The 15,765-nt window shown below is 61.5% G+C and overlaps 1 protein-coding gene across 1 annotated transcript; it reads right to left on the bottom strand.

Annotated features, from left to right (window-relative positions):
- Positions 1 to 625: 625 nt before the first annotated feature.
- On the bottom strand, positions 626 to 9,765 carry ADORA2A (adenosine A2a receptor). Its single transcript, XM_056120799.1, has 2 exons — positions 9,362 to 9,765; positions 626 to 1,529 (listed from the first exon to the last, which is right to left on the bottom strand). The coding sequence occupies exons 1-2, from the start codon at positions 9,682 to 9,684 to the stop codon at positions 626 to 628; spliced, it is 1,227 nt and encodes a 408-aa protein (XP_055976774.1). The 5' UTR covers positions 9,685 to 9,765.
- Positions 9,766 to 15,765: the final 6,000 nt, after the last annotated feature.

Genomic DNA, 15,765 nt, shown 5'->3' with positions numbered 1-15,765 from the left:
TAGAGAGACTCTGCCGGGCAACTCTCGGCTACCCAGGAGGGCCCTCCCTGGGCCCACACTGCCTCCGCAGAGGGCAAATCCCTGCTGCCCCCAGGAGGGTGCTGGCAAGGACAGTGCCGAGTCCAGGCCCGCAGCAGCACTCGCCACCCGCCGCGGTCAGGGAGAGCCAAGAGAATATCAAAACAGGAAGCTGCTCCTCACACTTACTTTTTTTTCTTGGGGCGGGGTGGCGAGGGGAGTCAGGCGCCCCCCCCTGGACAGAGCTGGCTCCCAGGTGGAGGTGGGTGGCAGGGACCTGCCAGAGGCTTCCCTCCGCCTGGGGGACGGGCCAACCTCTTCTGCCACCACTGTGATCGACGAGGGGGGCACCTCCGGGTGCTTCTGGAATGGGGAGCCGGGCCCTGCCCAACCAAGATGCTGCTGGTGCCGTGGTACCCGGCCCGCCAGCAGGAAACACGCCACATCCCTGCCAGCACGGATGAACCCGCCTCGCTGGGCCTCATGCTGCTCCAGCCGCGGTGCCCGCCTGCCTCGCGGTCCAGAAGGGGCTCCTGGCGTGGCTGGTGCTGCCCACGGGAGAGAGAAGGGTCGGAATCTTGCCTTGGGGGTGGGTGGGGACAGGTCCTCAGGAAACCCCGGCTCCCTCCGGGACCCCGGGGCTCTCCAGTCCAGTTTCCTGGAGCTCCTGGCTGAGCAGTTCCACGTGGGGGAGCCCCGTGTCCCCGGGGGGTGCACTCCCGCTCCTGCCACCGCCTGCCAGCCCCCGGGCATAGCCGTTGGGCCTGGGCTCGGGGTGGGGGGCACTGCCGTTGGCCCACACGCCTGGCGGGTGCCCGTTGAGGCGCAGGCTGATCTGCTCCCCGTCCCCATGCCCGTGCGCGTGGGCCGGCAGCGCCCGGCCGCTGGCGCCGCCCGCCTTGAAGGGCTCCTGCTGCCGCAGTACGTGGCTGTGGATGATCTTGCGGAAAGTCTGGCGGAACTCGCGGATGCGGTAGGCGTAGATGAAGGGGTTCACCACGGAGTTGGTGTGGGAGAGCACGATGGCCAGGTACATGAGCCAGGGCGGCGCGTGGTTGCACTGGGGGCAGAAGAAGGTGAAGCAGTTGATGACGTGCAGGGGCAGCCAGCAGAGGGCGAAGAGCCCCACGATGATGGCCAGGGACTTGGCCGCGTGCACCTCCTTCTGCAGCGTGGACCGCGTCCGCTCCCCGGGCAGGGGCTGGCTCTCCATCTGCTTGAGCTGCCGCCGGGCGGCCAGGAAGATGCGCAGGTAGATGCCCAGCATGAGCAGCAGCGGCAGCAGCACGCACGCGAAGAAGTTGTAGTAGACCATGTAGTTCATGGGCACCACGTCCTCGAAGAGGCAGGCCACCTGGGCCGCCCCGCACTCCTGTGTGCCGTTGCCCGCCTTCGCCGGCTGGCTGCAGTTGTTCCAGCCCAGCATGGGGGTCAGGCCGATGGCGAACGACAGCACCCAGCACACGGCGATGATGCCCTTGGCCTTGGTGCCCGTCACCAGGCCGTTGTACCTGCGGAGAGGGGAAGGGCTGCGTGAGGGAGGGGCAGGAGTGGGAGCTGCGGCCCGCTCGTGAGGGTTGAGGGCTGGGACTATCCTTCCCCTGCGCCTCCTGGTCTCCGGGTCTTCTCCGGGCACTCTCGGGCCCGTGTGGACATCAGGCCCTGAGGAAGGGAACGCTGCAGAGGGCCTGCTGGTGGCACGTGAATAGTACGTTGAGGCGCTCGGTGAGCAGGGTACTTGGGAATTTTTGTTTTGGTGTTGGGGGAGGGGGCACACGGGGGGATGCCCCCAAACACCACCCCAGGGTTGTGCCTCTGTGCTCAGGGCTCACTCCTGCTGGTGCCTGAATCCTCACATCCTGCATGCGGAATGCACGCACAGGCTGCCGAGCTCTCTCCAGCCCCGGACGAGGGATTCTTTTATTGTTTTGTTCTACTTTGGTTTGAGGACCAGGACTTATTCCCAACTCTACCTTGAGGATCACTCCTGGCCGGGCTTGGGAACCCCATGGGATGCTGGGGTTCGAACCGGAGTCAGTTGTGTGCAAGGCAAGAGCCTTGACCTCTCCACTGGCCCCTGAGCAGTGATTTTGTTTTTGCAACTGGGAGGGAGAGAAGAACCTGCCTCCAGGCTGATCATGGTTGACATTAGGGGATGTTCCCCACGGGCGGGGTGGGGTGGCAGGAGGGCGAGCTTAATTGATTTGTGGGGACAAAAGCAGCCGAACCAGATCCTTCCTGATTCTCAGGTCCTGTTCTCCTTGCTTTTCCCTCCCCATTCACCCCTAGCGCTGCTTGCAAGCCCCCAAGGAGAGGTGGAGGGTCCAAGTCCCCTTCTAGCCTACCCACAGTCCTGTGGGGAAATGAGGACTGAGCCCTGTCACTGACACACACCTGTGGGGCTGGGAGGAAGGATGCTGGGACACTGGCCCATGTCGCTGGGACACTGGCCCATGTCGCCGGCCCTCTCCCTCTGCTACAGACTCGGGAGCAGCCAAGAAGTTGACCCCAGGCCCAAAAGAGGGTGGCACAGATTGTGTTAAAAATGGGCGGCATCATGTTGAAAGTAGACTATGGACTGAACATGTTTGCCACTCAAAGCCTCTTTTGCAGACCACAACACCCAAAAGGACAGAGAGAACACAAGGGATTGCCCTGCCACAGAGGCAGGGTTGGATGGGAGGGATGGGGGTGGGAGGGATATTATCCATGGTGGTGGAAAATGGGCACTGGTGGAGGGATGGGTATTTGATCATTGTATAATCGAAACCCAAGCACAAAAAATTGTAAATCTACAACTGTACCTCACGGTGTTTCACTAATAATAATAAAAAAAATTTTAAAAAATGGGCGGCATCAGAGACAGTGCAGGGGTGTGTGGCTGACTCATGTTTGATCAACAGCACCACATGGTGATCCCCTAGCACTACTGGGTGTGGCAAAGAAGAAAAAAAGAAAGAAGGAAAGAAAGAAGGAAAGAAAGAAGGAAAGAAAGAAAGAAAGAAAGAAAGAGAGAGAGAGAGAGAGAAACACCCAAGAATAGCTGAGATAAGTACCAGGAGGATTACTCCATGGCTTTAAGGCCAGCTGCACACGCTAGGGGAAAAGGCAGCTCAGATAGAGAAGGGAGCACCAATTAAAGGGCGTTGGAAGGTTCCTCTCAGGATGGGAGATGCATGATGAGAGTAGACTATAGACTGAACATGATTGCCACTCGAAGTCTCTTTCGCAAACCACAGCACTCAAAAGGAGAGAGATAACAAAAGGGAATGCCCTGCCACAGAGGTAGGGTAGGATGGGGGATGGGGGGTGGGAGGGATACTGGGATCCATGGTGGTAGAAAATGGGCACTGGTGGAGGGATGGGTACTTGATCATTGTATAACTGAAACCCAAGCACAAAAATTTGTAAGTCTACAACTGTACCTCATGGTGTTTCACTAATAAAAATTTAAGGAAAAAATATATAATATATATAGAAAGAAAGAAAAAGGCCCTCCCGTTGATCATCGATTTGCTCGAGCGGGCCCAGTAACGTCTCCATTGGAGACTTTGTTGTTACCGTGTCTGGCATATCGAATACTCTCGGTAGCTTGCCGGGCTCTCCGAGGGGGCGGAGGAATCGAACTCGGGTCGGCCATGTTGGCCGCGTGCAAGGCAAACGCCCTACCCGCTGTGCTATCGCTCCAGCCCATATATATGTGCGCCGGCTCTTGCGTGCACAGGGCCCAGGCGGGCGGCTCGAGCGGCGGGAGGCCAGGGAGGAAGTCCTCAAGACAGGCCCCGACCATCCCACACGCACCCAGGGGAACGACGGTCCCGATCCTCACGGCAGAGAGCCACCGAGAGAGAGAGAGAGAGAGAGAGAGAGAGAGAGAGAGAGAGAGAGAGAGAGAGAGAGAGAGAAAACATTAAAAAAAGAAAGAGGGAGGGAGGGAGGAAGGAAGGAAGGAGGGAAGGAAGGAAGGAAGGATGGAAGGAGGGAGGGAGGGAAGGAAGGAAGGAAGGAAGGAAGGAAGGAAGGAAGGAAAAAGGCTGGGCAATCAAAAATCTCTTTGTGATTTGAAGAAGGCAACCCCCCAAGGTCCCTGAAAAACGACTTTCTGTCGAGGGTTTTTGATTCTGAAAAGCCAGACTTTTCTCCTCTACCTGGCCAACATGTCCAGGTTAGGAATCTTTTGGAAACTTCCTACAGAAGCACGGCTGATCCTGCCCAGCTGGACATCCATGGGAGCTGGGGCAACCCCCTCTGCATCCCTCGTTGCACTGCCAGCTTCAAGACAGGCACCCCCAGGGTGTGAAGGGGAACATGCGCCTCCTTTATTCCAGCACAGGAGCCCTGGAGTTTCCTGAGAGAGGAAACTGTCCCTGAGGGGGGGCTGCTGGAGTGATGGGGTTGGGGAGGCCTGCAATGGGAGGGGAAGGACTTTCTGTTTGTTTGCTTAAAGAAGAAAGACTTCAGGGTTGGGGGACACTGAGTGATTTTTGGCCTAGATGCGGAGGAGTGGGCCAAGTAAGTTTAGGAACTTCTGCGTGTAAACTTCAGGGTCTATCGGTGACGTGTGCGAGGCAGGCCGGGGGTATCGGCCTGAGTGGGAGAGTGGAAGCCAGTGGGCACTTCCTGCAGGCACACTGTGTGCCCAGCACCAGCACATCTCAGGAGGGCCTGGGAAGAGCTCCCTGGACTAACATGCTGCCAACAAGTTCCAATGAAGAGAAAAGCGACAGTGAAGACTCTGTGACCTTTTATCAGATCCAATCCCTTTGTTTCACATGTGGGGAAACTGAGGCCAAGGGGCATCACGGGCCTGCTCTGGGCATTCCAGGAGCCAGAGGTGACTTGGATTAGGGTAAGTCTGTCCATCTGCCCACAGAGCTATGACGGTACTTGTTTGCGGGTTCTGGATGCTGGGGCCCCGCAGCTGAGATGGCTGAAAGAGACTGACTGGGGCCCCCAATGTGAGGTCACAGAACCCCCCTCCCCTGCCCACTGCCTCTTTTGCCAGTTAGAGGGCACTTGCTCCCCGCAGGCAGCTTTTAAGGCTCTACAGACAGTGGCTGACAGGATGAGTTGGAGGCTACTTTAATTTTGATGAGTTTTCTGCGGCAAAGTATATCCCTCCCTAACTGCTTTTCCTACTCACCACGTTCTACCACCACTGGCCCCCTCCCACCCCAGCCTCAGTTTCCACATAGTACCATGAAAGAGGCACTCACACAGGGGCAAGCAATGAGGGGGGTGCAGAAAAGCAGTTCGGGGCTGGAGTGATAGCACAGCAGGTAGGGCATTTGCCTGGCACACGGCCAACCTGGGTTCAATTCCCAGCATCCCATATGGTCCCTGAGCACAGCCAGGAGTGATTCCTGAGTGCAGAGCCAGAAGGAACCCCTGAGCATTGCCAAGTGTGACCCGAAAAGCAAAAAAAAAAAAAAAAAAACCCAAAAAAACAAACAGAAAAGCGGTTCTCCAAAATAGGAGACTAACACCCAAGAATAGCTGAGATAAGTACCAGGAGGTTCACTCCATGGCTTGGAGGCCAGCTGCACCTGCTATGGGAAAAGGCAGCTCAGATAGAGAAGGGAGCACCAGGTAAAGGGTATTGGGAGGATCCTCCCAGGATGGGAAAAGCATGCTCAAAGTAGACTCTAGACCGAACATGATTGCCTCTCAATGCCTCTTTTGCAAACCACAGCACCCAAAAGGAGAGAGAGAACAAAAGGGAATGCCCTGCCACAGAGATGGGGTGAGATGGGGGGTGGGTGGGGGGGGTGGGAGGGATACTGGGACCCGTGGTGGTGGAAAATGTGACTGGTGGAGGGATGGGTACTCGATCATTGTAAAACTGAAACCCAAGCACAAAAGTTTGTAAGTCTACAACTGTACTTCATGGTGTTTCACTAATAAAAATTAAAAAAAAAAAAAAGAAGGGCGGTTTTCTGCCCCTGTAGACCTGTGACTATCTACATTCACTTGTTCATGAACCAATAAGTGAAAACCACTGGCAAGGCATTGGCCACCAGGGTCTGGCCCAGAGCTCCTGGGGACGTGGGATAAAACTCCCTTTTGTGCACAGGTCCCCTTGGACAGGCAACGACACCCACTGGGGAAAGTGAATCAGCGCTTGTCTCTGCAGGGTCTGAGGAAGGACCTGAAGCTCACTGTGCCCAGGAAGACGGGAGAAAACCAAGGAGAGGGTGACAGGTCACTTCTCAGCATCCATCCTTCGCTTCTTTCTTGAGGTCTTGTGTGCGGGGACAGGAAGAGGGGACAGTGCTTAGAGAGGGGACTTGCCAGATGGGCCCCTGATCCAGGTTTGAGTCCTGGCACCCAGGCCCGAGCAGCGTCGCCCGTGGGGCCCGGAGCCTCATGAGCACTGCTTAGGAGCGACCCCCAACAAACAAACAAACAAACATGAATTTTGTTATTGAGGAGGAAATCCCTCAGACTGAGAACCCTACCCGAGGCCCCTCGGGGGGCTGCCACGGCATCAGGACCCAAATGGAGCCACAGTCCAAGTGAGCAGGAGTCAGCAGCGCCCCTTTTTTTTGCGGGGGGTCACACCCGGCGATGCTCAGAGGTTATTCCTGGTTCTGCACTCAGGAATTATTCCTGGCAGTGTTTGGGGGACCATATGAGATTCTGGGGATCGAACCCAGGTCGGCCACGTGCAAGGCAAACACCCTACCCGCTGTGCTATCGCTCCGGCCCCCCAGGAGCGCCACTTGGGCTGGGTAAAAAGACAGACAAAGCCTCCAACACGGATGCCCTGATGCCCCGGGGAGCACAGGAAGTGGGTGCCAGGGTCACTGTGCAGAACGTCACAGGCTGCCCCCCATCCCCACCTCAGGGCCCCCGACAGTGTTTCCCCTCCTGATTTGAGGGAGTGGGGGGGCTTTCGACTCCTCTGACGGACACTGAGGAGAGGTGGGATTTCCCTCCGCTGCCCAAACTGTGATTCAAGAAACGAGGAGCCCCTCGGTCCCCTCCCTTGGCAGAGCAGGCTGCGCACTGCGCCCTCCCTCCTGCCCGTCTACTCCACCTCTCACGGCCCAGAACCCATGCGCTCACTCCTTTCTTGGGGAGTCCCCTGGGCTTGCGCCCCTCCCCGTACAGGATACAGCCACCCCTCCTCCTGGAACACTTGTCCGCATCTTCCCAAAGCCCAGGATCTGGCCTCAGTTCCAGCTGTGTCGCCCGGGCCCCAAAGCCCAGGATCTGGCCTCAGTTCCAGCTGTGTCGCCTGGGGCACCATCTCCCTGCATGAGGCTTGTTTCTCAAGGAGTGAGCACCAGGACCAATAGTACTAGGTCACTGCCACCAGTAAGGCCAGAGACAGGACAATGGGACGGGAGACTGTGCAACCCCTGGGGAACCGCTCTCCTGGGGGGGATCTGCCTCTAGCCAGAACACACTGATGCTTCTTAAGTGGAAAGAGAGAGAGAGAGAGAGAGAGAGAGAGAGAGAGAGAGAGAGAGAGAGAGAGAGAGAAGAGGAAGGGGGAGAGGGAGGGAAGGAAGGAGAGAGAGGGAGGGAGTGAGGAAGGGAGGGGAGAGAGAGGGTAAGAAAGAGGGATGGGGGAGAGGGAACAAAGGAAGGAGGGAAGGAAGGAAGGAGTGAGTGGTGAATGGTGCTGGCCGGGCAAGGTGCACAGGGCAGGGTGAGGGGCTGGAGTTCAGAGCTCTGAGGACGGCTGCTCAGTGTGGGACAGGAGGTGCCCACCGAGGACCCCCGGCCACAAAGGGTGCAAGGGCCGGGCAGTCTGCACAGCCTTCTGTGAAAGTGCCCCCAGGCCCTCAGCGCTGGGAAACCCAGTCATGGCTCTGGCCTGAGAGTCTGGCCTCTGACCCGGTCACAGCCCTGGTCAGGCGCTGCTGTGCTGACAGCAGTGACGTGATGAGGTCGAGGGGGAGGATGAACGTCACCCTTGTCATCCCCGTCAGCTCCCCAGGCCTCGGAGGTTCCGGTGAGTCTCCTCTCGCCTGGCTCAGTGGCACTTGGCCACCAACTGGGCAGCCCCAGGTCCTGCTCCCAGTTTGGGGCGGGGGTGGGGGGTGTTGGGGACACAGATGGGACCTCCCTCCAATGTCCCCCCACCGTGCCCACCACCCTCCTCAGGGGGGTCACTCCCTGTGTTGACTCTGAGTGATGGAGAGACGGGGCCCGGAGAGATGGAGAAGCCCAACTCCTGCCGGGGGCCACTGCCGTCCTGCCCCCTGTAACACGGCCGCTTGTCCTGCTGGTCTAACCCTGCGGTCTCCCCGCTGAGAACTGGATACCGATTTTTGCTCTCTGGATCACCTGGGAGCCCTGTCTGTCACTCAGCAGCAGAGGAAGGGCCTGCGTCCCCCTCAGAGTTCAGGTAACAGGTGTGGCCACTGGAGGCCCAGGGCTGTGACCTTGCAGGCCCCACTTCTCCGCAGGCCCCATCCCAGTCTGGCCACCTCGCCTTGGGCGGGCCCCCGGGCTGACTCTCCAAAGCGCCAGAGGAAATAACCTCTAAGGGCCCCTTTGGGTTTGACACTCGAACTTTCCATTTGGTCACGAAGCCAGCAGCCCTCAGCATCTTTTTCTTACACACCCCACCTGGGCGGGACAACTCGCCACAGGACTGGGGGGCTGGTCCTGTGGTCACCTTGTGCCCTCGCCCGGCTGCAGGCCTGCTCGGGATGAAGCCTGTCCCTTAGCCCCACGGGTCTCAGGAAGCCCCGGGAGGGAGGGGCGTACCCTCAGCCTCAGGGAAAATCTCCCTTTGCACAACCCAGAAACTGAGGCCAGCTCACCCGCGTTTCATCACGAACCACCCCCAGACTCCCCGCTTAGCCAGTGAGGGTAGAGACACTTTCCAAAACCTTGAGTACTGGATGACCTGCGGGGCAGAGAATTTGCATATAGGTCCCCCGTGGTGACTCACGGTGGCGCTTGGCCAAGTCACTTCCCCTCTCTGGGTCATTTTCCTAATGTGCAACTACAAGGCCGGCGCGAGGGGCGGGGTGTAGGGCAGGGGCGCGCTGAGGCCTGTGGTTTTCCGTGGTGCCGTGCTCAGCCCCACCATCTCTGTGTGGGGGGGGGGGGGTGGGCAGCTCATGCTGCCTGCAGAGCGGGGCGGTGGGGGGGGGGGTCCACACACACTCAGGAACCGCCACCACACAGCCTGGAGGAGCCGAGGAGCAGGGTGGACCCCACAGGCCGCAGCTCGATGGGCACAAACTGCGGGCAGCACCTCCAGCCAGCCCAGCACCCCCCACCCCGCTTCACCCACCGACGCCACAAACCAAACCCTGCCCCCGGCTTCACCCTGCCCCTGGGAGCCCGCTGGTGCTCGGGCCACCGGCCACTCACTCACCGGAGGGGGATGCGGATGGCGATGTAGCGGTCAATGGCGATGGCCAGGAGGCTGAAGATCGAGCTCTGCGTGAGCACCAGCACGAAGCAGGCGATGAACAGGCAGCCGTGGCAGGCGGCGCAGAAGCCCGTGCTGATGGTGATGGCGAAGGGGATGGCCAGGACCCCCACGGCGATGTCGGCCGCCGCCAGCGACACCACGAAGTAGTTGGTGACGTTCTGCAGGTTGCTGTTGAGCCACACGGCCCAGCACACCAGCACGTTGCCCAGGATGGCCAGCACAGCGATGGCCAGCTCCACCGTGATGTACACCGACAAGGCCATGGTGCGCGCGGCCGCCGGCGGGCAGGGTCAGCGAGGACGCCGGCCGGGCCAGCTCACGGTCCATAGCTGCAGCGCCGGCGGTGGCCCCTTCCTCGCGGGAGCCAGCGGGGAGGGGGGGGCGGCGCCCCCAGGGCTTCTTCACAGCCGGCGGCGAGGTGGAAGCCAGGCCCCAACCCCGGGGTCCCGGGGCTCCCGCATTCTGCCTGGCTCTTCCCGGTTCCGAGACACCTGCGGGGACAGAGGTGGGGGGTCTCCTGAGGGGTTGGATACCCCCCAGCCCAGCGCAGCCGTGGCCTCCCCGCAGTGCCCCCGGACTGCCTGAGAAGGACCTCGTGCCTGCACCCCACTCTGCACGGACGGCTGGCGGGCAGCCACCCGGGTCTCTGCGGATAGCTGGAACCCTGAGTGAAGTCCCTCCCGCGAGCCCCCTACCCGGGCTTCTCGGGCCTTCTGGGACAGCCTGGCCCTGGAAGACCCTCCCAGGGACCCCTCGCCCCAGCTCTCCCAGGCCCCCCACCTTCTCTCCAGCCGCTGGGCACGCGCTGCCTCTGGAGCTCCTCCAGGGATGACAGCGGTGCCTGTGCTGCTGGCTCAGGAGGGGCCCAGGGTCGCCCTAGGGGAGCGGCTGCCAGGGAGGCTGCGCACAGGAGCACCGTCCGCCCCCGCCCGCACACCTGGGAGGGCAGCTGCCGCGGCTCCCCGACCCGCCCCTCCCTCCCACCCCCACGCCCCACCTGCTCCTCGCCGGGCTGCGGCTGGGACGGATGGAATCGAAATCTGGTGGCTGACAGAAAGCGGGGTGCCGGCCAGGTCTCGGGGTGGGGTCTCAGACGGTCCCTCGCACCTTCGCTCGGGCCCCTCTGTGGTCCTCTCAGCTCCTCTCCACGGCTCTGTGAGAAGAAGCCAACAGATTCGAGGGGCTCCCCCAGAGTAATCGGGGTGGAAGGAGTCAATGGCACCCCTCGAAAGTAGGAACAGGGGTCTTAGTCTCCCCAACAAAAACGCTGGAGCTTCTGAGGTGGGGGTCCTCGGGGCCCCCTGCCCCTGTAATGTGGGGCCTCTCCAATCCCCTGCTGCTCGCAGTACTACCCCACCAGTCCTGGCCCTTCCTGGGCCCCAGGCACTGAGGAGCCAGCGGCCACCTCCTGGTGACAGGATGCTTGTAGTAACCTCCTCTCAGTTCCCTGCAGCGGACTGGAGCAATAGCACAGCGGGTAGGGCATTTGCTTTGCACATGGCCGACTCGGGTTTGATTCCCAGCATCCCATTTGGTCCCCTGAGCACCCCCAGGGATAATTCCTGAGTGCAGAGCCAGGAGTAACCTCTGTGCATGGCCAGGTGTGGCCCAAAAAGCCAAAAAAAAAAAAAAAAAAATCAGATCCCTCCTGCAGGGGGCCTCAGGGCCTCTTGAGGATTGATGTCCTGGGAACAAGGCTGCCATCATGCCTGGTCACAGTGACAGGACCAACCAACCCAGCCTCCCAGAGCCCCCTGTCCCTTCCCTCCAGTGGGCCTCGGGTCACCCCTGAGAGTTGTGCCCTCTTTGTGTCCGGCATGGGGTGGAGGGCCTGACCCCAGTGAGCTGGCCAAGCCCCCAAGAACCCCAGGGGTTCCCTCTCAGAACCTGTGCTTATTATCCCCACAGGACAGACGCTGCCCACGTGCAGAGCAGGAGACGGAGCCTGGGCAGCTCTGTGCGGAGAGGCTCTCTCTGGGGTCCCACGTGGCTCTGTAGAAAGGAAGTGACCCCCACTGGAAGTGCTTCCCTGGAAACCCAGCACCTGACCCAGGACCCATCAGCTCAGCCCTCGAGGGACCCATCACGACCACCTTCCAGCACAGCACCTGGTGCCTGCCCCATCCTGACCCCTGCTGACCCCTCCGGACTCTCCTGCCATGTCCTCCCACATCCTACACCCCGCTAAGCTACGCCTCCAGTTCCTGCTTGGGGGTCCCCATTCCCTCTTGGCCTTCCCACCGTGCCACTACAGATCCGCAAGCACAGCTGTCCCTGCCAGGGAGACAGCCTGATCCCCCAGCCTGGCCTCAGCAACAGCTTCCAGGACAAGCAGAACACCTGCAGCTGAGCAGAGGGGCCATATGGGGAGGTGGCCACTGGGAGGCTGGAAAGCCTAGGGGTCCCCTCTGCAAAGCAGCCCCGTGGGAGGAGGAGGCTTCTTGGCCACCTGGGACCAGATTTGGAGGTTTGGAGTCACACCCAGCTGTGTCCTGGCTCTGCACTCAGTAGTTACTCCTGGTGGGGCTCCGGAGACCGTATGGGATGTCGGGGATCGAACTCAGGTCAGCTGTGTGCAGGGCAAGCATCTTCCCCACTGTACTGTATCGCTCTGGCCCCTGCCACCAGATTCTTGTGGTGTCAACACTCGCCTCGTGGTGATACCAGGTAGCTGACATGTCACTGATAGGATCTGGGAGTCGCCAGCAACTTGTCACAGTCAGCTGTGACAACTGGGGCCCTGGGCTCTCCCACCTGACCCTGTGCTCCCCCGGGAGACCCTGCCTGTGGCCAGGAGTCTCCTCCAGAGCAAGGGTGAAGGGACAGTGGGGCTGCATGGACACTCATCTCATGGAGCCCATTTAGCAGAGGAAGAAGCTAAAGCCCAAAGGGCCCCCCTTGCCCCCGTCTGGCGCGCAGGAAGGTGACCCAGAGCAGGAGTGAAAGCGGCAGGCAGGAAGTAGGGGCAGGGCAGGGATCAGGCAATACCCGTCCTTCTCTGCGGGCCCCGTCCGACTCATTAATCCTCGAGTCATCTGTTGCTAGCCAGCGAGGGAAATCAAACATTAATAATGCAATGCTTCCCTGCGTGTCTCTCACTGAGGACAGGGCAGAGGGCAGCCGGGGCCCCATGCAGATGAGGACAGATGGGAGGTGACGGACTTGATGAGACTCCAAAGGGGCAAAACGCCCAACTCAGAGCCACCCCTTCTCCCCATGTTCCTCGGCCCCCCAGTCACTTGAATAAAAGACTTCATTTAATCAAAATCCACATGTTTCTCGGCCACTCTTGCTTCTGGCGTGTAAGAGTAACGAACCCCTCTGTGTCCAGCGCCTGTGGACAGAGGGGTCAACCAGCTCCCAGGCAGGGCCCTATCCTCCCTCCAGCCCGGCCTGCTGCAGTCCGGCTCAACCCTCCCCCCGACTCGAGTCCCAGCCGAAGGCGCCTTGCTACTGTCCGGTACGGAACGTGATGGAAATCCCTGCTTTGTGCTGGGCAGTGCCCTCCTGAGGGCCCCCGGGGGTTTTCTTCTGTCTGCTGCTGGGCCCGTCTCAAGGTGGACACCAGCCCTACAGTAGGAGATGCGAGCAGCTTTGCTGTGCGGGCAACACCCCTGGCCTCGTGAAGCCCCTCTCCCTGTCTGGAGGGGCAGCGTATTATCACACGCTGGACTCAAAGCGAGATGAATTCAGTCCAGAAGAGATGAAGGTAACAGAACCATGGAACCATCATCTCCAAGGACGTCTGATCAGGATAGAAGGAACGAAATGGCATCCGTGCACCAGGAGAAGGTGTCGGGGCCAGAGAGTTAGCACAGAGGCAGGGCACTTGTCTTGCCTGCAGTCGACCCGGGTTCGATCCCCAGCACCAAAAATGGTGCCTGACAGAGAATCAGGAATAAATGCTGAGCACAGTCAGGTGTCGTCCCCCAAATTAAAAACAAAACAACACAAAACAAAAGTGAAATAGTGAACGAACAGGCAGAAACCAAACAGAACCAGGCGAATGAGACTAACCCCTGGTGGAATGTCCGGATGTGGAAAGCTGTGGGTTCGAGGGAGAGTAGAGCAGGCTCCGGGCGACCCACTGAGGGGTTCCACCACACCTGGCAGAGAGGGTGGTGTCTGTGAGGAAACAGCAGAGGGGGTCCTGGGTAGAAAGTGAGGTGCTGACCTCTTTCTCACTGGGACTCAGGCATAGGGGGCAGCCCCTGGGCAACTGCTCCCAGCCATTAGCCCTCTGCTGCCTTGGTGGGCTCGGGGGGCCCCCAGGTGGGTAGGAGCCACTAGTAATCCAGGAACCTCCAAGAACCCAGCAAGTGATGTGGGTCCATGCAGCGCTGCCTGAGTGACCTCACCTGCGTACCATCTCCTGCCTCCTCCCCCCCCCCCCCCACATCAAGAACCCAGCAGGATTGGCAGGTGTGAAGCAGGAGGTGGGAGACCCCTCCCCCACTGGCTACCCAGTATGTGGTGGGTATGTGATGCCGCTCAGCTCTAGGCAGCAGGATGTGGGCAGACTGCGGAGAGTCACTCCCAACTCTGAACTCAGCCCCTGGGCCTTTCTTCTGGGCTAATGGGGGCCCCAAGGTCACGCTCCTGGTCCCCCCCTCCCTCACCTGTCCGGAGACGCCAGAGTGGCTCAGGGCCCCCTCCTCCCAGCCCAAGCTGGCCACTCGCCCCCTTGCTGTGGCTGAATGACACCCTCCCCTGACACCCTTCCCCACAGAGGCCCAGGGCGCTCACCACTCCTCCCACCCCTGCCCCTCGCCTGGGGCACCCACACCATGTGGGCCCCAGGGCTCCACTAGGGTGATGGGCATGGTGCTGCCTCGAGAGGGACACGGGGGAGCTTCTACCCGGAGCTGAGGACACAGCCCCCGGGCCTTGCAGAGAGGGCCTGGCAGAGGCTTGTCTGGGGAAGGGAACCGCTTGGGGACCGCATACACTACGGGCGAGTCTGCTTCTGGGGTCCCTGGGATATGGGCACAACCCTGCAAGCCAGTGGTTGCTGGGAGAAGACTGGGGGACGGGCGTGGAGCCCGTTGGGAGGTCAGAGAAACCCTGTGATGGGGCCAGACAGGAGCAGCCTGGGAGGCCTGTGGGCAGGGCCCAGGGAGACGCAGGGAGGTGCGCCCCTGCCCCTCCCCCTAGCTCTCACAGGCCTTCAGAGGAAGTGGGGAGCTCCCATGTGCTCCCCGCCACTAGCAGCCTCTGGAACAGAGGCCACCCTGCCCCCCAGGGAGCGCACCCCTGCAGCTGTCGCCCACCTGCAAAGCTTAGGGCAGGTCCCTGTCTTGCTCAGCAGAGCATCCTGGGGCCCGGGGCACTCAGCGCCTGGGGGTGCGGGGAGGGTGGCTCCCTCTTTCTCTCTTTCCTCCATCCCCGCCCCCTCCTTCCTCTAGGCTCACCTGCGCCGCTGTGCTAGTCTGCACTTGGGCAGGTAACACCGACAGCACTGGACAGCGGGCAGCTGGTCCAGCTCAGGTCGTTGGGTAGGTCGTTGGCTGGGAAGCGCAAAAGCTACTTGGGGGTTTGGGGCCCTGCGGGGAGCTTCCCCGGGGCAGCTGCACTTTGCGGGGGCGATGCCCTGAGGTCAGGCCCTGCCTCCAGCCCCAGATCGGATGTCTCTCTGCCCGAGGGGGGACCCCTACTTCCCTAACGCCCGGGGCTGGCACCCGGGCCGCCGTGCCCATCCCTGACCCCCTCGCTGGTCTCTCTGCACCTGCCCGACGGGGCAGCGAGAGCGCCTCTTGCTTGTCCCACAGAGACGCTGGACTCCCGGGGATGCGGCGGCCCGGACGGTGCTGAGACCCGCGAGTGGGTGAGTCAGGGACCAGCGCGGAGTCCTCGGGGGAAGCAGCGGAGCCCACTGAGGGCGAGGACCCGACGAGCAGCGCCCGCCGGAGGGTCTCCCCGCCCCCCACAGCGGTCCGGCCAGCGGGGCGGTGCGGAGGGGACCGGGCAGTGAAGACGCCGCTCCGCTCCGGGACCCTCCAGGGCAGGGCCCGCTCCTCGGCCGCCCTGGGGGCCCTCCCGCCGTGGTTCCCGCGCCCCGTCCTCCGCCCAGCCCTCGTGGGGTCCCCCGCAGACGGCGCCCAGCCGCGGGGACCCCCGCGCCCCCCGGGGTCGGGCGGACCCGCCGACGGGACCCCCTGGTCCCGCGCCCCGGCCGGCCCCGGCAAGGGGGGCTTCCCCGCCGCCATCCACCCGGCGCGCGCTCCGGGCAGCCCGCCCCGACGGCCGCCCGTCCCGCGCCCGGCCGCCCCCCCGCGCCCCCAGGACCCTCGCCCTCCCGGCCCCGGGGCCCCGCGCTGACCTGCTGCGCTCCCGGCGTCCGCTCG

The sequence above is a fragment of the Sorex fumeus genome, unplaced genomic scaffold (assembly GCF_029834395.1).
Source record: "Sorex fumeus unplaced genomic scaffold, SorFum_2.1 ptg000043l, whole genome shotgun sequence".
In the NCBI taxonomy this organism is placed as follows: Eukaryota; Metazoa; Chordata; class Mammalia; order Eulipotyphla; family Soricidae; genus Sorex; species Sorex fumeus.
The sequence above is the reverse complement of the archived record's forward strand: the minus strand, read 5'-3'. Positions and strand labels throughout refer to the sequence as shown.